This window comes from Zootoca vivipara, chromosome 4, assembly GCF_965207765.1.
Source record: "Zootoca vivipara chromosome 4, rZooViv2.hap1.1, whole genome shotgun sequence".
Taxonomy (NCBI): Eukaryota; Metazoa; Chordata; class Lepidosauria; order Squamata; family Lacertidae; genus Zootoca; species Zootoca vivipara.
Genome location: NC_142587.1, coordinates 78,190,718 through 78,212,234, shown reverse-complemented (window position 1 = coordinate 78,212,234; position 21,517 = coordinate 78,190,718). Strand labels below are relative to the sequence as shown.

The following is a 21,517-nucleotide window of genomic DNA, read 5'->3' as shown; positions in this document are numbered from 1 at the left end:
TTCAGGAGGTAGGATCCTAAGAAACTGTAAGGCCCACACTATTTGGGCTGGCTAAGACAGCATCATGCAGGACCTCAGTTAAAGTTAGCCGAGAATTTTGGATCCTCTGTTTCTAGGTGGATTACATGTCCTGTCCATTACTGACTATATGGCCATAGGTGGGGAAAGGGAGGCTTCAGAAATAGTCTTTGCAGTCCCTCGTCTTCTTTACTCTTGCACCCACACACTATGTTGAGCTAAGCCTAGCTCTCTTCTCGCCAGGTGGAAGCAGGTGGAAGCAAAAAAGACCAAGGAGGCGAAAATCACCTGTGAGCTGCTTTCCAACTGCCAGACAAAGCCTGGATTACCACGTCACGTGAACCACACTTGATGCCAATTTGAGCTTAGTTTGAGCCTTGGCTCACTGGAACTTAACTTTGAATATTGGGGATTATAACTATGAAATCAGTTTTTACCTTGTACTTTTGGGGCAGGAACATGCCTTTGAATATGTCCAGCGCACTCAATGTGTAGAGAATGGCTGTAGTGTAGGAAGAAAATGCACTCACAATACAAGTTGCAGAAAGGTAGCTGTGCATTCTGTTTTTTGCAACTAAGCTCTAGTCCACCACAGCTTATGCTGGTTTTTAAGGTGCCACAAGCCACTTTTCCTGTTTTTTCCTTGAGTTTTACTTACTATGCAGTAACCACAACCTCAGGATTAAGGTATCTAGTTTCTTGGGCAGATAAGAATTCTAGCACTTCTCACTTTACAAAGTAAGCACTGTACCAATGAATACTTAGATTCCTTGACACGATGTCTCTTTCGAGAGCTTCAACCAGATCTTTGTCATATCCTGCTCCATCAAACTTCTGAATTTCACCATCACCGGCACCATCCTGGGGGATCTTCTTTCCCTAGATCAAGATGTTGAAAGCTAATCAACTGAAAGTTAAAATAATTCTACAGCTACGTTTCTTTTTCTTCTTTTGAGCTGTTCTCTGTGCCATACTCCCTTCATCATGATACCGCAACAAGACATGAAAGCAACAGACTCAAAAAAGCCCCCCCCCCAACATACATACACAGAGAGAGGGGGGTGGAGCAAAAGCACATTTCAAGAACTTTTGATATGAAAAAAGTAAAGGGGGGGAGTTAAAAGCAGGTACATCAGATCAATATACGTCATGGGGGGAATTAGGATCACTAACTGAGAATTGCTAGCACCATGTCCCCTCCTCCCACTGTTTTGTTTCAAAGGGAATTATGAACTCTGAAAATAGGGGAAGGTTGCATTTAATTAAAAGCAAGGGACAAATTAAAGCTTCTTGAAAGCAACTTAGGATTTCCAGGGAAGTCCTAGAACTGGCAGCGGTGACTCTAGGGTTGCGGCACTCCTCTTGCGTTATTGGTTGAGGGAGCCGGCGTACAGCTTCCAGGTCATGTGGCCAGCATGACAAAGCCGCTTCTGGTGAACCAGAGCAGTGCACGGAAACGCCATTTACCTTCCCGCTGTAGCGGTACTTATTTATCTACTTGCACTTTGAGGTGCTTTCGAACTGCTAGGTTGGCAGGAGCAGGGACCGAGCAACGGGAGCTCACCCCGTGGCAGGGATTCGAACCACCAACCTTCTGATTGCCCTAGCGCCACCTGCGTCCCAGCAGCTCCATACTGCACTACAAATAGTTCAGAAAGAACCTTTTAGCTGCCTTGCAAATTTACAGTACCCAGCGGTGCAGAAAAACATCTGCAGGTTGGTTGTTTCTAGCCAAGCTAGACAGAATTAAGAAACAATTTGTTCTCTACATACTTCAAATCAAATCAGAAAGTGCCGTTAGTTGCTTGGGATAAGCAGCTAATGAGAAAGAGAATAGATGCAGCTGGGGAATTGGGAGGCACAGGTAAGCAAGAGGACAGAGGAATAGGAGGGTACGTGAGTGGTAATTTATGGGGTTCCCTTTGTAGCGATTTCTTCCCAAGTCCCTTTGGAAGCAGAATACTCCTGTCTGGTTCCTTCTCAAGCCCACTTTTTAAAAAAGAGAGTAACAGGGCTATTCATAAATCTCTAACCAACCTTTCCTTTTGCACAGAAAAGCAACACTGAAAATCTCATTTAAATCAGAAGATTGTAACCAAAAGGGTGCAGAATCTCAGAAGGGAAGGGAAGAAGACTGTTAAACTTGTGCAAGGCTGCCAGCAGCTTTGTCCTCTGGGTGCTGGCTGCTTCGCACAAAGCCCACCGATCATCTGTGCCCTACGGCAGCTTAGCAGGCAGGAAACAATATAGTACTGTAACCCACAATGGTACTTCTTCATGCAGCTGCCCAGGCTACGCATCTTCACATTTTGTACTGTACTCCATTTTGCAATATAAAGTATAAACTATTTCCTTTCTGCCACCTAGTGACCAGATTCTTTGCATTAAAAATCCCAGGCTGAGAGGTAAGCAGAACTGCTTTGTACAATAAAGGGTCCTTTGCATAATGCCACTGCTTTAGGATTACTATTCCCAGCAATAGCTGCATATCAGTGGAGGTTTAACCCATGGACCAGTTCTGTAATGCATCTCACCAGAACCCCCCAGAATTCATCATTTTTTGCTGTTTACAAGCAATGCTTGGAGGGCGATATATATAATCCTGGTGCATTACACGTTGCGGTGATATTAGGCCCCGCCCCAGACATTCTGCAAACAACTCCTGCGTGACATCAATGTGATGTCAGATAAATTGCTCTGACTAGGGCAGGCACACTCAAAGGCCTTCTGACAACTAGAACCAGCCAGATGCTTACTGGGAAGTGGCAGAAAAGTGCTGCTCATTTTGGCCCCACCCTCGGCTTGGGGACCACACTTCCTAGTAGAAAGAGGGAGGGAACAACATGACTTCAAACTGTCTGAAAGCAACTAGACTGAGAAATAAACAGTTCCGCTGAGGACAAAAAGCATATTGGGGATCGGCTACTGTTGCTTTAAAAATCAAGACCCAAACCCTGACTACAGCTAGACCAGGCACCCCCAAACTCGGCCCTCCAGATGTTTTGGGACTACAACTCCCATCATCCCTAGCTAACAGGAAGGGTCATAGGAAGGGTCATAGCTCAGTCTTAGAGCACTTGCTTCTCATTCAGCAGGTCCCAGGTTCAATCCCTGGCAGAACTGAGAATGTCCTCTATTTTAAATCCTGGAGAGTCGCTAACAGTCAGTGTAGACAACTAGATAGACCAATGGTTTGACTCTGTATAAGGCAACTTCCTACGTTCCTCTAACACAAGCATCCCCAAACTCGGCCCTCCAGATGTTTTGGGACTACAACTCCCATCATCCCTAGCTAACAGGAGATGATGGGAGTTGTAGTCCCAAAAACATCTGGAGGGCTGAGTTTGGGGGATGCCTGAGCTAGACCTACACCCAAAGGGAGAAGGCTTTTCTTATCTTACGCAAAGTGAACACTGATGGGTTAACTCTAAGAGCTCTCAGCTGCAGGATCCCTTTGCCCCAAGGCAAACTTCCCAAACTTGGGTCCCCAGCTGCTGTTGGGCTATTACTCCCATTATTCCTAGCTAGCAGGTCAGGGATGGTGGGAGCTGTAGTCAAACAACAGCTGGGAACCTGAGTTTGAGAAACACTTCAGGCAAAGGGTCTCTCTGTCCTATCTAGTTATCCTGTTCCAAGAGCACTAGGGATGTGGGCAAGGAGCCTCCCTGGATCCAGAGAATCCAGCAAATCTTGCTGGCAGCCACCGATAAGAAGTAGGAATAGGAGACAATGTGGGGAGAGCAGAGGGCAGAAGAAGGATAATGAGTGGGAAAGCGGCGGCAGGGAAGATGAATGGGGAAAGAATGCATGGGGGGGGGTGAGAAAGAACAAAGGCATGTGTGCATACTTCCATGTATGCAAATTAAGAGAGAAAGAGAATATATATCTGCATGCTTATAAGAGAATGTAGGTGTATGAAAGAGAAAATGGGTGTGCATGAATGTGTGGAGAAGGTGGACAAAAAGAAAAATGAAATCTTCTTCCCCTCTTTGCCCTAGCTCTCTCCTAGTAGAATATAGAGGTTTTATGACAAGTGCCATCTTCCATATATGCAAATGAAAGGTATGCATCTAAGTTTCACAAAGCATTTTCATTTTACCATGTCTTTTTCCATTCTAACCATAACCTTTAATTTCACCTTGGCACTGTTGATCCATTCAGCGTAAGAATCTGTCACACTGCTATTAACGGCTGCTTCATACACCATCCTCCTATATAGAGGTCACTTCCATTTAAGCAAAAGCATGCACACATCATGTATGATTAACTACTACGCCATTTATTCTATTCCATTTGTATACTTCTCCACCTTCAACGAGCCCAGAATGACTTTCCTGGGGCTAGCCAATTTTATCCTCACAGTAATCCTAAGGGACAGATTGCTAGCCCAAAGTCCTGCAATTAACACCATAGATGAGCATGAATAGAAACTCAGATTGCCCTACTGCAGGGGTGGCCAACTTCCAAGAGACTGCGATCTACTCACAGAGTTAAAAATTGGCAGTGATCTACCCCCTTTTGGGGGGTTCAGGTCGAGGTTGTTGAGCTTTTTCTTAGGAAGGAAAGCCATCCATGTTTAGGGGGTTCAGGTCAAAGTTGAGCTTTTTTTTTTAGGAAGGAAAGCCCTGTTTTGGGGGCTTCAGGGCAAAGATGTAGAGCTTTTTTTAGGGGGGCCAAAGTTGCTGAGCTTCTTTGGGGGGAGCCAGTGATCTACCACAGACGTCCAGTGATCTATTAGTAGATCATGATCTACCTGTTGGACATGCCTGCCCTACTGCAACTCTGATCCTCTACCTACTACAACATCACACTGGAATTAGATCTGTGGGAAAACAATTTCCTACTATTTATATAAATTTTGGAAAACAATTTCCTACTATTTATATAAATTTTGGAAAAACAGCTAATGACAACAACAATAAAGAACACTGCCATCATTGGCATAAAAGCAGAAATAGAGACAAGCACTTCCTACTTCTGCAAGCTGACCACAAAGATATTATCTAAAATCTTAGTGCAGAGAACATTGTGTCCATTCCTTTACACACCCTGTAAGCTAAAATGTGAATTTAAATTCCAGATGCTGAATCACATTGTCACAAAGAACAATACTTTACAAAGTTAAGCTATCTATCATAGAATTTTTACAAACCTAAGACTGTGACAGAGATATAATCTAATCATATTAACAAAAGGCATTTCCCTCAACCTATAAAGGATGTACCAAAGTAAAACAGTTTGCCAATACAAAAATATTGTTCTGTATTTAGATAGCCTGAAAAAACCTGCCTCTTTATAATTACCTTACATTCATTACAATTCAAGAAAATCATTATTGCTTTTCCTTCCTTGAGCCGATTTTACTTTATCTTTAAAGTCTTTCCAAAACAAAAATCTGTCAGGCTTTCATTTGCCAGAGTTGGTGCAAAACTTCCAATTTTATGCATAGATGGTGTTAAAATCCTCTGCTTGTACCCAGTAGTTTTAAAAAGCTGTAGCTTTTATCAGTATCTACTGCCCAACCCAAAATTAGATTAATTTGGTTATTTATGTCAAGGTAATAATGAACTCGAGGACATGCATGCAGAGAACTGTTATCTGAGAAAACTCCCCCCCCCCCATGGACCACATTATTATACAACTTAATAGTTTCAGAGTAATTTTTAAAATGCAGTTCTCTTGTGTTGACACAGCAGAACAGATTCACTGTTCATATCTTCCCCTCTTCTTTTTTGGGGGGGAGTTCAGTCTCTAAGACACATTTTGGCTTGGGAAGCAAAGAATATAATACCAAACTTTTCAACATTCTAAATTTCATCAATTTAAAAATTGTATCTCGTATCAGCTGTTCAAAGGAGATGGTAACTCTCACAGTCTTGTTCCTTTACCTCTCTTAATATCTGAACCAGTTGTAAATATTGGGAGGGAAATTAAATTTTTGTAAATATACATTCATTACAGATTCATGCTTTTTTGCCTACAGAAAATATACATTTTTTTCCCCACTAAAAAAAGGGTATTTGCCGGCTGCCCCCTATATTCTTACCTTTTCATCTTTTCCTTTTGCTCTAGATTCCCTTTCTCGGCTGCTGGCAGGTTTTTCATTTTTTGAGATTGGTTGAGCTCTGCCCACAGGCCCACGCTGCAATCCTGGCGATTCTCTCCTCAGAGGTTTCACTTCTCGATTGGGTCGTTTTATTTGAGGTGGGAGTCTGTCAAGCAAAGGGAACACGATACAGCTAGCATTGGAGAGAAACAAAAATGCTTTACTACTGTGTTTTGCTACCCAATTCAGTGGGTGAAACCTGATGTGCAAGTTGATCTGTGAGACGCCAGTGGGTGAGTGGCCATGCTTTGGGGCAGAGAGTGGAATTAAACTACATTGTAGCCCCATACTACCTTGCCATCCCTTCTACGGCTATGAAAATAATAATGGTTGTATTTTTGTAAAACAGAGGGGGGGACCTCTGCCCGGAAGCCAAATTAGACTCAACACGGGTCCCAATTTTGTTGTCAGGCATGGGACAAGTAGAGGTACGGCTGCAAAGGAAAAACTGTGAGCCTTAAATTACATTCCCAATTGTTACTTGGAAAGCAAGCCTTGCTGTCAGCCCCAATTAGCTGATCAGCACTGACAACAAACCATAGTGGGATTGGCTACACTATGGAGTTCCCAAGTGGGAACTCTGAAGCACAGCCAATCCCTACGCAAAGCAGGGCCCACTGTAAATCATAGTTTTTCCCTATTTTTATATGCTCAAACGATACTTGGGGTTATGAACAATGGTTCACACAGACCACTGTTGTTTGCTGTGTTTTCTGAACTGATCCAGCAACAAGTTGAAGCCCTTACCAGAAAACAGTCTAAAGAAGCCAGAACAGGGAAAGAAGTAATACAAGGTTTGAAATAAACCTAATTTCTTAGTCACTATATTACATACACTCTCAAATATTAAGTACAGGTAAATAATCCACCAATAAAAACTGCAAACTTATTTTAAAGCCAATTACCTGTGCTCAGCTGGAACAGGAGGTGGCCAAACAGTTGGATCCCTAAAATTTTCATCTTGATAAGATATAGGAATATCAGTAGGTTTGTCTATTTTAAAACTCTCTAAAGTGTTGACAATGCTCTTTACTTGTTCATATTCTTCCAGTAGTTCTTGCCGAACCTTGAAAATAAGCAGTTTATTACACTGACTAAAGCATTCATAGTTAAGTTACAAAAGAATTAAGCTCATCATCAGGATAAGGCAGGAATGATATACTGCACAGCTGGCAGTAGGCAGACTGCAGTCTATCTCCCCAACACCTATTTGCCCAATTTTCTGTGTGAGATCATATCATTTATTATTTAAAAAATGTGTTTATGTTACCAACATTAAATTTATTACCTGCCCTGCATCAGCAAAACTCCTGATGGCAGTTCCCAGTCATTTCATAGATTTCAAATAGCATGGGGACCACAGGAAGACTCCCATGGCTTCCCAGTAGCCTCCCAAAACTACTTTCTGGAAATAGCCCTGAAGGTAGGAACAGAACCATTGAACTATAGAGTGCCTCCAACCCCACCTCCCTGAGCTGCCCCAGAAAGACAGCATGCATGATCAATGGTTTTGGAAAGCCACCAAGAGGTTAAAAAGAATGAACGGAGTCACACTCCCCCCATCTCTTTCCTGACAAATGTTAGGGCAACCAAGGCTCTTTCAGTGTCATGACTAGGCCTAAAGCCATACTGAAATGGATCCAGATATTCAGTCTCAATCCAAGCATGCCTGAAGCTGGACTGCTGCCACCCTCTGGAGCACCTTACCTGAAAAGAGGATATTAGTTGCTGGGTATTTCTCCAGAGAACCACTGATCATTTCCTGGACCCACCCAGTCAATAGTCTAACACTAGCTTTAAGAAGCCAGGATGGAAAAGTATTAAGGGGGCAGGTGGTCGGACACACTTCTTCAAGCAGCTTGTCTACATCCTCATGACACAGTAATCAAAATTGATCCAGTACAGATGGAACAGACAGTGCACCGGAAACCTCCAATGAGCTTGCTCTTATATCTATCAACAGCAAACATATGGCCTATTTCCGCTTCTGTTGCGATCAAAGGATGTGTGGCCTTTGAAACACTCAATTCCACACACACCTCAAACAAAATCAAAGCATCACACACAGAAAGCCAACAGTATGATTCCATGAGTTTAACAAATAAGACAGACTTCAAAAAAATTGAATAGGTGTAATGGCATTGGGCAATATCCAAGGAAGTGACATTCAGTATAGACCCACTGAAATCATTGGACTTTCTAGTTTTGGCAGGGAGAATTAACCTGCTGAATCAGAGAGAGATTATTTTTCAACCTCTGGTTTTCTCAAGGACACTTAACAACAGATACTTTCATGACTACACATTTGTAGGGCCAAAGTAACATGCAAAGTAGGCACTCATGGACCCAGCAGACAGCAATGCCCATCATCAGTGCCCCTGGAAAATGCTGATGCAATCATGGACATTGCTGGTGACTGTATCCATGATTGCATACCTTACAAGTTACATTTGTCCATATGTATGTATACGGATGTTTAGGACTGCTTGCATGTACAGCAAGATGGCATTTGTGAATGCACCCCTAAATTAAAAGGCCGAATTGTACATTGCACAGTCATAGTCATGACAATACGTCAGGAGAAATTGATGTGCTTATTAATGATAAGGCAATGAGCAACTGCCATAATGGACTCAACAAATATGAAGGAGGCTAAATGAGTCAAAACAAAAATCTATTTTGAAATAGTGAGATGAAATATTGCTAAGGGTTTTTTTTATTATATGAAAAGAGGATTCATGTAAAATGCCAGTTTAAATAAAAATACAGTGGTGCCTCGACTTACAAATTTAATCCGTTCCGAAGGCACCTTCGTAAGTCGAAAAATTTGTAAGTCAAAAAATGCCACTGGAAACACGATTTCCCATAGGAATGCATTGGAAATGGAAAAATTCGCAAGTCGAAGCAACCCTATCTAAAAATTCATAAGTTGAAAAATCCCTATCTAAAACCGCCGCGGTTTTCCCTACGGATGTCAAGACATTTGCAAGCGCACGCCCATTACCCCCATTTGTAAGTCGAAAAATTCGGTTTTCGAGTCGTTCGTAGGTCGAGGTACCACTGTACACAGTAACAGTGAAATTATCCTTGTTCTAGTTTAGCACATCATACACAGGGGTGCAATTCCCGCCCCCGCCCCCAAGAAAGCAATAGTCTCTAACAGAATTGTGGTTGAAGAAGATGTGACTTGTAGCCCAACTCTAAATATTCAATTACTCTTATTTGCTTTGTTCTTAATTAGAATTATCTGGAACTGACACCAACCAAAAGCTAATTGTAGAAAATTAAACATCTCTGACATCAACGCAAAACATTTGCCACAAAAATTTTGATGGCACTGTATAGTGTCCAGACTAAGTTAACGCTTTTAGCAAATCAGGCTTATGCGTCTAAGCTTCCTGCACATTAGGTGAGACAGGAAAGAAGAACTTGCAAAATAGCACCTACACTATCTTTACTAAAAGCAAAACACAGGAAAGAGTGTTAGGGGGAGGAGGATGGGAAAGGGAAAGCGGGGGCAGCAGAGGAATAGGAAGAGTTAACCATGCTTGTGAACAGGGGTGTTTCTTTGTAATGCAATGATGAATATGCATTCAGAAAGAAAAGAGATTGAATAAAATATTATTAATAAAACAAAAACAGATTCCATTAGATGTAAAAACCATTGTTTATAAATAGAAAAAACCTAATCTGCAAATGTCCACTAAATGTTTATGAACTTCAATTTAGCAGAATTCATACATGACCATCAATACGTTTAAAAATTGTTGAAATATATTCCCATTTTCTTGTGGTGCACTTACTAGGTGAGGCTAACCTAGCCAGATCAACTAATGGATTTTAGGAAAAGAGTAAAATCATTTGTTAAGGTGGGGACTTTAATGTGACTGATTGCTAAGGGTATTCCATAGGTTGCAGCCTGCCCTGCTCCTAATTTGTTGATGTTATTAAGTTTTGTATTGTTTATTTTAATGTTTTCAATCTTTTTGTTCTATTTCCGGCCATCACATGAGCCATCAGCAGCAGCATATATATCATAGCTGCCAAGTTATCCCTTTTTTACAGGGATTTTCCATTATGCTGAATAGGCTTCCTCGTGAGAAAAGGGAAAACTTGGCAGCTATGATATATATTTCCCAATAAATAAAATATCTAGTCATGCAAGTATTGTTTTTTCATACCTGCTGCCATTTGCCCTTCAGTGCTGGGTCTCTGATGGATTGACAGTGTCTTTGAATTTGCTGGATGACACCCTGGTAATAAACCATGGAGGAGTCATAGTTTCCGAGAAGTGCATACTCCCTTCCTTTTTTAGCATTATCACAGATCTCGGCCAAATTCATTTTCTTCGAGAAACCTATAACGCAGCATGGAAACATAAAAAGAAAATAATTACATGCGGTCTTAACAAATAATTAAGTAGTAACTTGAGGTTATTCTCATGAACTGGATGAGACCAAAAAAACTGAGGTGTTGTTAGACCAGATGAGTGGGGCTCAGTCTGCTCTGAATATTGCTAAACTCCCCCTGAAGGAACTGGTGCGTAGCTTGGGGGTACTTGTGAATCCATTATGTACTGTTGATCAAGGCACAAACAACCTTTGTAGCATAGTGTGTCTTCCACCACCTATGACCCTATATAGACAGAGATAACCAAACTTCTCTTGTCTATGCTGTGGTAGCTTCAATTTTAGATTAAAGGTAAAGGTACCCCTGACCGTTAGGTCCAGTCGCAGACAACTCTGGGGTTGTGGCGCTCATCTCGCTCTATAGGCCGAGGGAGCCGGCGTTTGTCCGCAGACAGTTTTTCTGGGTCATGTGGCCAGCATGACTAAGCTGCTTCTGGCGAACCAGAGCAGCGCATGGAAACGCCGTTTACCTTCCCGTTGGAGTGGTACCTATTTATCTACAGTCTGCCTTTGAAGATGGCTCAGAAACTTCAGCTAAAATAGACATAAGTAGCAAGATTGCCGAGTATAGGAGTCCAATTATTGCACAACTGCATTGGCCATTGATCAATTCTTAAGCTCAGTTCAAAGTCCTGTTTTGAGCTTTAAAAGCTCTATGTGGCTCAGGACTCCAATACTGCTCCTCATCTGAACCTATCTAGATCTTGTGGTAGCCATTAGAGGCTCTTCTCAACCCGGTTTCTCTGAGGGTGGTGCAGAGAGCCACAACATGTAAGCAAGCCTTCTCAGTGGTATCTCCCTGTTTGCGGCAAACTCTCCCAAGGGACTTGTGCCCAGTGACCAGGCCTCGTTAATTGGGAGGGTGGTGAGTTGTGATTTTTTTTTTTTGGCTTTTACAGTTCTCATCCTTTAGTGAGGTGGGTAGGATTTGTCCTTCTATGAATATTCTTGGATGGACACAATTAGGTACCACATTATTATTATTATTATTATTATTATTATTATTATTATTATAGTTTTAATGTAATTTATGTTGTAAGTCATTTTGGGACATTCTTCTGTGTGTGAAAAACAATGAATTTAAAAAATTGCAATTTAGGCCTATACAGTGGTACCTCGCAAGACAAATGCCCTGCAAGACGAATTTTCACAAGACGAATGTGTCTTGCGATCTGATGGTGACTCGCAAGACGAATTCGTTTTGCGAAAAATTCGTCTTGCAAATCGCGGTTTCCCATAGGAATGCATTGAAATTTAATTAATGTGTTCCTATGGGCAAAAAAAGATATTTCAATGCATTCCTATGGGAAATCGTGATTCGCAAGATGAATTTTTCGCAAAACGAATTGGCTCGCGAAATGAATTAAATTCATCTTGCGAGGCACCACTGTAATCTCACCTTTTACTGTTCTGCGCAATTTATTGCTGGCTTGCTAACTATGAAACTATATTACCTTTAAAAATAAATTCACTGCAAAGGTGTCATTTGTGAATAATACCAAAATATATACAGTAGAGCAATGTTTTACACAATGCGGACCCAACAGCAGTATTCATGCATGTGAGGCCCAATAATGGCAAGGATACAGTACAAAAGTACTGCATCTCATCAATAAAAATAGTCTCCAACCCTCTGCTCATCCATACAAGGGCAGGTTTTTCAGATCTTTAAAAATAAAAATCAACCTACACAACAAGCTGGCTCTGTGTTGTTTTTTATTCATTCTAGTCCTCACAAAAGATGCCTTGCTGAATGACAGTTGCAAAGCAGTCAAAACATAGGCTACACTGCAGGTTCTGGCCAAGCAATGCTCTTTTGGTTCAATGTACAGAACTGCTGATTACTTGAAGCTGGCCTCTTTCCAGACAACAACCCAAAGAAATTAATGCACTTGAGATAAAGTTAAAGCCCTCCAGGACGCTTCTGAAAACATGGTTGAAGAGAAGGTGATGTCACCTAGTTATTTCTGGCACAAGGAAGACACAATTTGTTTATTAAATTTGTATACCGTCCTTCATCCAAAGATCACAGGGAGGTTCACAACAGAAAACTGCAAAATGAGGACACAAAATACATAATACATACTAAAACAGGAACAAACCAATAAAACATAAACAAACCAATAAATCCAGGGAGGGTTTCTTGAGGAGTGGTTTTACCATTGCCTCCTTCAAGCAGGCAGGGATTACCCCCTCTCACAAGAAAACATTAATCACCTCCCAGGCCCAGCCAACTGTCCCCTCCTTTATCAGTCAAGAGGGCAAGGGTCCAGAGCTCAAGTGGTTGCCCTGACTGATCCAAGCACCTTGTCCACATCCTTGAGCCTCCCAAATTGAAACTCATCCAACACAACAGGAATAGACAGTGTTCTGGACACACCTTGAGATTATGTTCTGGGGATCGTGCCTAAAGCCAAAATCACATATGGTCAAAACTCACTGGGTTCAATGGCAGATGGGATTGCCAAAATCATTTCCCCCGTAACTCCGCCCCCTTCTGCCTCTTATTTATTTTTTTAAATTGTCATGTGTGGAAAGCTGAATGTGCACAACTAAAATGTGCCTAAGTTGCAGGCTTACTGTATCCTACTAATAACAAACACAACAGGAAACCTGTCTTAAAAGTCAACAACATGAGTTGGGAAAGCATTGCAAGCAGTGCCCCAATGGTATGGGGAATCTCAAAAGGAGTGCTGTCCATCTCCAAAAAGGCTCTATAGAATGTTCTTCAGTTTGAAATGAGCACAAAACAACCTCTGCTATGTAAAGCAAATAGTCCCCCATAACATTAGGGCACTGCTTGCAATGCTTTCCCAACTCATGTTGTTGGGAGACCCTCTGGAGCAATTTGAGGGGCACATGGAAAAGAGGAAAGGAAAGTCCTACTGCATTAGTGGAATGCCGCTCACACAACACAGGATATAACCAAAAATGTTTTTTCTTCAAACATTTTTCTGTTTTTTTTCCTGCCTGCAGAACCTGGCTCTTTAAAACTGTAGCATTTTGGCTACTTACATTTATGCCAACAGCTTTCCCTTTTCTTTTCTTTTTACAGTTTTGTCATGATTTGCCAAAACTATTCTTTGACTCCTGTGTTAGTCCATCACAAAATCCCAGGTAGCTTTTGAGTCTCCTTCATTTATGTATCATGCACAAGAGAGTTCATATATGCATATCAAAAAGCTGCTGCTCCTGCCCAAGGTTTAGAAATCTTACACTAGATAAGATAAGGAGGTCACAAAAGATATTAACCTTCACTCTTAACAGCATAAGCTGAGCTGATCCCTAACCAAGGTTAGAAAGAAAGTTCTCTCTGTGGGTTATAAACAAGACACCAATGATCTAATATATTCTGAAAGGCTTTTCCTTTTTTTAATCACCTGCATACAAGTTTGTTTCAAATTTAATTACATTTCGGAAAGAGAGTCCCAACATTTTTGCAGACTCTGTACTCTGCCATTCCAGCAAACACTATGCTCTACTAGACCCATTTCCTCAGTTTGCCTTTGCTCCACAAAATACAGATGCACGTGCTAATAAGCACGGGTGTTGTTAGGGAGTGACTCAGAGGGGTCTAAGGCTGAACCCCATATCTTTTTAACTACCTATAGAGCAGCCAAAAGTGATCTTCCAGCTTAGGTATTAAATTATCCCTACCTACTGCCCTGAACAATATTTTGGCAGCAGCATTCCCTACTGTGACTTCTGGGTTGTTCTTAAGGGCAGCCATACATACAGTGCACTATAGTAATCCAAACATGAGATTAACAGAGGACATGTCATTCTGGCCTGGTTCTCTCTAACCAGGAATGGTCAGAGCTGATGAATCAGCCAGAGCTGGAAAAGGGCACTCTGTGCCTCAAGTAACAATGTTGGGTGCAGAAACAGCCCCAGGCTGCACAATCAATTTTTTCGGGGGGGGGGGGGAGGTTGCAACCCTTTCCAGAACAGGCTACCTATGCAGCTTCTCAAATCAATACCCATTTGCCCATAGGACCTCAGTCTTGCCAGGATTCTGCATGTTTATTTGGCCACATCAAGCCCATTGATGCGGTCTTGTCTTCTGGGTCCTCCATGGAGACAGAGAGCGAACATGAAAGCATGCTAAGCACACCTTGCTAACTTGGATGCCACTCATAGCTGCTTCATGGGCATCACACAATGACTTTAGGCTGATTGTGTGAAATGCCTCTATTGGAATGTACTGTGTTTGAAAGACTCCAAGTGTTCTACCTGTAGCATTCAAATAATGGTGGCAGTTTCAAACATGCAAAGCATCACATCCAGGTGAGAACCCACATAACAGCAACTGCAGAAGAACTCTGAAAGGGCCACAGCTCTAGAAAAGGGTGAGATTGCAGTTAGCTTTCACCCAACTTAATGCTTCAAAATGCTTCATCCAATACAGACCTGAAGAAATTTTCTTTTTAAACGCCTAAAATGTTGCCGTTAAAATGTTACGTGTTTTAAGGAAAACAAGCTGAAATACAAAATGAATCCATGCCCTTTTAAAATGTGTTGGGGGTGGGTTGTTATTGGGTTCTTTTTGTTTTTATTTTGATTGTGTATTTTGTGATTTTATATTCTAATTTTCTCCTGTGAACCACCGAGAGACCTGCAGAGATAGGGCAGTATTATTAATAATAAAGCCTGAAATGTTAAATTCATCCCATGACGTTGTGAAGGGGGCAGCAATCTCCACCATTAAAGCTGCAAGGAATTATCTGGTTTTATTGTCCTTTGCACGTAGCCCCACTGAAATCTATACAGGAGACATTACTGCAGAGCCCTAAGTACAGTACAGCCTCCTCTCTCTTTTGGTTTTGCAGCCATGGCAATATATCTCATTAATTTCTCAGCTCCTTCTTCTCGCGTAAACTTATAGCATCATGATCTAGCCGCCTAAAGTTGCCACCCCAACCTTGGCTGAGAGCCCGAATTTATACGGCCTCCTACAGGCAGAAGAGGAGGGGAGGGGCCTCTCGACACCGTTATATGGGCGACGCCCCACATTGCGGTCGCTTCCCCACCACCTTCCCCTTCACATAACTGCCTTTCTCTCCCCCCCCCCACCTCTTGCCGACCCTCAAAATGCAGCGGGAGCGGGGACGGGGCGCTGAAAGAGACTCACAGGCAAAAAGAAGCAGCACGAACCCCGAGACAAGAACTGCGCTGGGATTTGTAGTCTTTTTGTCAGCTTCGCGTCTCCTTGGGCTACCAGGCAAAGGCAGGACTACAACTCCCATCATGCCTCGCGAAGGAGTGAGAGGGAAGGTGGGAGAGAAAAAAAATCCCCTTTCCCCCCCGGACCCCTTTGGACTTGGCCTACCTGTGCGCAGGGACGCCTAACTACGAAACACTGCGGCACGCGGCTGGTGGCGAGGGGGTTGGCTTCGCATCGTCCTGACTCTGGGCTGACGATCCGGTGAGAACGCGCGGGGCGGGGTGGGGGGGACGGCCGGGAGGATGGAAAGGCCGGGCTGAGAGAGAGCGCGCACGCTCGCGCGTATCTCTTCGCGCACACGAGTAGGGAGAGGAGGGGGCTCAGCCCTCCGGCTCCCTCGCCTCGTTGGTGCGAGCGCGCGGTAGTGGCGGCGATTGGTTACCATGGAGGCAGAGAGGGGAGGGGCGCACGCGCACGCTCCTGCCGCTCCTCCCCCTGCTGGAGGGAGACTTGAATCTTCGAGGTCGAACGAATCACGGGCGGTTTCTGCTGCCCCCTCCCCTCCCCCACCGAATAAACTTTTCCTCAGTTCAGAGTTTTCTGCTCACGTCAGCATTTTTTTAAAAAAAAACCATTCTATCTTTTAATCTATTCGCCGAGATTTTTTTGGGGGGGGGAGTGTTACTATGCTGCCCCCTTCCCCACTTCATATGTCATTTTTCTTTTAATTGCAAGCGAGCTAGGTTGATGTATAACGATCATGGCTACAAAGTGTAATAATATAATAGCGTGATATATATATATATATCACACACACAAATAAAATAAAATAAAATAGGCATTCCGGCTTGTAGCCAGACAGTCATGCCACTGAAATCAATGGGAATTAGGGTAGTCATGACTACCATCTCCATTAGTGTCAATGGGTCAGCTATGGGTCTGGATCCAGCCCTACTTCTTCTAAATAACCCACCTTTTATCCCACCAAGGTCCTTAATGTAGTCATGGGGAAACGGTAACCGCTTTGAGTTTTTTCCTACAATCAAGAAGTGGTATATAAATTTTATAAACTAAAGAAATACAAATAAAATCATATTAAGCTTTTACCAAGTCTCTGACTATATAGTAAGATGTGTTCTATTAAACTTTACACATCATGGTAGAATTAAATTGTGTACACGGTATCTATCTTTATTTCCTCCATTGTAGAACTGAAGTGCTGTGTACATTAGTAAAGCTGTATAGAGTCATCATTACCGTACAGTGCTTTTTGATACAAAAAAAAAAGCCTGTAGTCTCTGAGGATGAATCCCATTGAACTCACTGGGATTTTACTTCAGAGTAGACGGGTTTAGGATTGTGCTGTTAATAATTATAAATAAAATTAGCAGCAGTAATAAAAGAAAACAGTACAATACTAAACATATTTAAGCAGAAGCAGGGTGCTTGTGTTTTAAATCCCTTTCTCCTGTTGCAGCCCTTTGAAATGGAGTAAATAAATAAAAAATACAACTAAATTAACAAAATTGGCTCAGATCCAACTAAATTTACTCATGTTTAAGTCTCTAGGTGGGTTGGTGACAAAACAGTTTGGTCACTACTATCATAAATCCTATCAGTTTCCACTTAAGTGCTACTCACTGCTGTGTTTGAAGAAACACTCATTTTCATTTTGAAGAGGAAAGAAATCTGGTGTTTCTGTCATCATTCATCATATCAGTTGCCTGCAAATCACAGCCTTGCATTGTGTGTGAAGGGAGCAACTGTACAAGATGCTTTGGGGTTACTTAAGAGAACGGCAGCTCCAATTTCAATAATAAGGCTTAACGGCAGCCTGAGAAGAATTTATTGTCCACAATGATAGTCTAAAGCCAAATCCACTCACCCCTGAGACTCTGCAAAGGCAGCAATTAGGCAGCATTTTATTGGGCTGCATGGAACACACGGAAGATGCTGTCAAACTGATCTCGAGAGTTTAGACACAAAATTGGTTTCCTGGATAGAGAACATAAGAAATCTGGCAACCTGAAGATATTTAAAGAACTTAAAGCTCTCTGGAGAGAAGCTCAAGTTATTGAGCTGGAGACGACTGAACATCTGCAAAGAGCAGGAAAAAAAGGAGTTTTCAATGAACAGCACCAAAGTGCGCCATAATTTTGGTGCAGCATCTAAAATGAAAACTTTAGCATTAACTTGCAGCCGTAACGTGCAGCTAAGGACTCAATTCAAAGCTCCAGGCCTAAAATGGCAATTTCCCAGGTAGGTATCAGATCAGCATTATTAGGCACTGGAAATGTCTTTAAAAATGTAATAGCCATTATTCATTGCTGTACAGCACTCCTAAGGGTGTCATCTTCCAATGAAAGGCTGCCCCTTAAGGCCAAGTAAGATGTAATGTAGCCAATGCATTATTGGATCTCTTGATAATTTCTTTAAATCTTAAAAGCCACTGTGGGTGGATATGGGAAAGAATGACTTGGCTCCAGACCTCCCCGTCCCTCGCCTCAGCTCAAAGCTGCTGTTGACTAGGGCAGAAGATATCATTCTTTTGCATCTCTGAAGCACATACAGAATATTCTCATATGCAAGGTGGTTGGGGTTTTTTGGGGGGGGAGGGTGTTGAGCAGATGGTCCTTCCTGGTTGGGAGCGCTGATGAACAAAATGTTATACAATAAACAGACATGGGTTGATAGATGAGCTGGCAAGAATCCTGTGGATTCCTATTTAGAAGAAAGCTCCGCTGAGTTTAGTGTCTGTATTTTTCTCCTTAGTGAGTCTATTAGCAACTTCTGGGTATTTAACCCATTCCTTAGAGAGGTTCTACCCCAAGACAATCCACAAATACATAGAACCTGTATATACCCCATACATTTGAAGAACATTCACCTCCCCCAAAGAAAAGAATCCTGGGAACTGTAGTTTACCACCCCCCCAGAGTTCCAGTTCCCAGCATGCTTAGGTGTGATTTAAATATATGTAGCCAAAAGGTCACCAGGAGATCTGGTCGCAACACATGTAGTTTGATTCTTAGGTGCTATTTCCTAAAGAAAACGGGGCTTTTCAAATCTCTACCTCCATTCAGTACACAGGCCCCTTTGTAAGGCAGATGATAAAGCAAAATAAAGCCACGTGCATTTTGCAAAAATATATCGGGTACCTGTGTGGTGCATACCACCATCAGCCGGTGAAAAACAATGTTCAGTTTGGCCCACTCCCACACAGCTATTGGCCCTGTTGGTGGAAAAATACGAACACACTACAAGTACCTGTGTCTGTGTTCCCCCCGCCCCCCCATTGATGGATGTTATAGCAGCTTCATAATGGCACATGAGCAGGGTTAACATTCCCTTCCTCCAGTCTGCTTTGACATAAATTAAAATCCCTCTGAGGATGGTTTTAAATGGTTGTTTTTTTGTTTTTGTTTTTGGTGTCACATCTGTTTCAGTCCTAAGCAACTTATCCGGAAGTATGTGCCAAATGCCACTCTGTTTGTTTATATTTATAAACAGTCTCTCCAAAAGTAGCTGCAATAATGTACAATAAAACACATAAAAACAATGCAATAAAACAACCTGAACAGTAGAATAACTTAAGGTAAGAACACTATAAAATTCATGTCGACAGCATTGGCAACTATCTCTGTAGGAGTGGCAGAATAAATCATATTTTACCAAAAACTTAATAAGTCTGTTGCTTGGCAAGCCTCTCTGTGGTGAGCATGCCAGACAGCACATTTTTCCGTTTTCCCAATGTTTCCTTTAATTTCTGCTTTTTGAGTTTTCTTTCGCACAACATAAAAGCCACTTCTTTTTTGACTAATGTGCACATTTTTTGCCAAAAAAATTCCCAATATAATGCATTTTGTCTGTTATTTTCACTAATATATTCCTTTTATGCACTTTTACCTATTACATTTATTTTTGTACACATTGGTCACAACCTTCAGTTCAGTGTGAATCTGGAAGGCTGGCTATGTTGCAGCTCTACTGTTTCAGAAAGTGCTAATTTGATAAATTCAGCTTTAAATGTGAACTGAATCAAATTCCTCCCCGATCCTTAGTCTCAGGTGATAAGACTGAGAGGGGGGTAGCTGAGCAAGTGACTCTGCGGTCACCACCTGCCTGAGTCTCTACCACCCCACTGCTTGAATTCCCACTCTTCCCTTGTTGGATCATTACAGCCATGAGACATCACTACTGCGCCACTGGAACCTCTGCCTGCCAGCTAGGCCATGGGGAGCTGCTGGTGGGCCCCTTTCTCATTTGACTGAAGGGCAGCAACTGCCCCACTTCCAGCAGAGGACTGGTCTGGTCAGCAGCCCTCCTACAGGTGCCTTCAAGTCTGGCCTGGCCAAGCCTCAGAAGACTCGGCAAAGTCTTTCACCACCGACTTGATTAAGCGATATTAGACTTAATGCAGGTCAATTCTGTGTCCAGGGCAGCTGTTTACCAGCTCCATCTGGTACACAGGCTGAGACCCTACCTGCCCGTGGACTGTCTCGCCAGAGTGGTGCATGCTCTAGTTATCTCTCGCTTGGACTACTGCAATGCACTCTACGTGGGGCTACCTTTGAAGGTGACCCTGGAAACTACAACTAATCCAGAATGTGGCAGCTAGACTGGTGACTGGGAGCGGCCGCCGAAACCATATAACTCCAGTCCTGGAAGACCTAAATTGGCTCCCAGTACGTTTCCGAGCACAATTCAAAGTGTTGGTGCTGACCTTTAAAGCCCTAAACGGCCTCGGTCCAGTATACCTGAAAGAGCGTCTCCACCCCCACTGTTCTGCCCGGACACTGAGGTCCAGTGCCGAGGGCCTTCTGGCGGTTCCCTTGCTGCGAGAAGCCAAGTTACAGGGAACCAGGCAGAGGGCCTTCTCGGTAGTGGCACCTGCCCTGTGGAACGCTCTCCCACCAGATGTCAAAGAGAAAAACAACTACCAGATTTTTAGAAGACATTTGAAGGCAGCCCTGTTTAGGGAGGCTTTTAATGTTTAATAGATTATTTTATTTCATTTTTCTGTTGGAAGCCGCCCAGAGTGGCTGGGGAAACCCAGCCAGATGGGCGGGGTATAAATATATTATTATTATTATTATTATTATTATTATTATTATTATTATTATTATTATTGACTCGTGGCTGCTGGCGGTGTGGAAGAATGGAGGAGGGGAATGAGTCCCATCTCAGGCAGCAAAAACTGCTTTGCACTTTTGTACAAAAAGATACAAGAATTTGGGGCTGCTCATCCACTTTACGAGACCTGCATTTTAATGTTACTCAGTTTTTATTCATTTATTGTTATCTATACTGATGCAAGCACTATGCTGTTATGCAACTAAGTTTGTATTTTCTGAAAACAGGAAGCCCATTAAAAATAATTAAACAACAACAATAAAGAAGGGAAAACTGCATAAACTATAAAAAATTTCAAAAAAACCAAAAAACAGCAACAACAGCAAAAGGTAGTGTGGAAGTCCAATATTTGTTTTTTGTATTTTTTTCCTTTCTGTTTGTGTGTTTTTTCTCCCCCCCTTTCCCCCCCTCCTTTTCTCTTTAGGTGGGTTACGGGTATGAAATGGTTGTTGGAAATTTATATGTGTGTATTAAGATAAGAAGTGATATAACTTGTCGAAATTGTCAAAATGGTTATTTCTTTTTATGTGGAAAATGAATAAATATTATTACTGCAAAAAATAATTAAACAGAAGAATTTAGGTATGCTCCACACGGCGCTATCTTGCACACTAGGATTTCTTATCACAGTCAGGAAACTCAAACAAATGGCTGAGTGGGAGAACATGCTGATGGGCAGGATTTGCT

At 42.3% G+C, this 21,517-nt stretch overlaps 1 protein-coding gene across 2 annotated transcripts in view; it reads right to left on the bottom strand.

Moving 5' to 3' along the window:
• The window catches only part of KATNAL1 (katanin catalytic subunit A1 like 1), a 35,733-nt gene extending 19,587 nt beyond the window's left edge, over positions 1-16,146 (bottom strand). Inside the window, exons 1-5 of one of the 2 annotated variants that reach the window (XM_060273807.2) lie at positions 15,863-16,146; positions 10,306-10,481; positions 7,030-7,190; positions 6,065-6,230; positions 770-897 (exon numbers count right to left, since the gene is read on the bottom strand). In XM_060273807.2, the coding sequence (XP_060129790.2) occupies positions 770-897; positions 6,065-6,230; positions 7,030-7,190; positions 10,306-10,467 (617 nt within the window). In that variant the 5' untranslated portion in view covers positions 10,468-10,481; positions 15,863-16,146. Of the gene's footprint in view, positions 1-769; positions 898-6,064; positions 6,231-7,029; positions 7,191-10,305; positions 10,482-15,664 lie in introns of both variants that reach the window. The other variant, XM_060273808.2, reaches the window with a different exon arrangement.
• Positions 16,147-21,517: the final 5,371 nt, after the last annotated feature.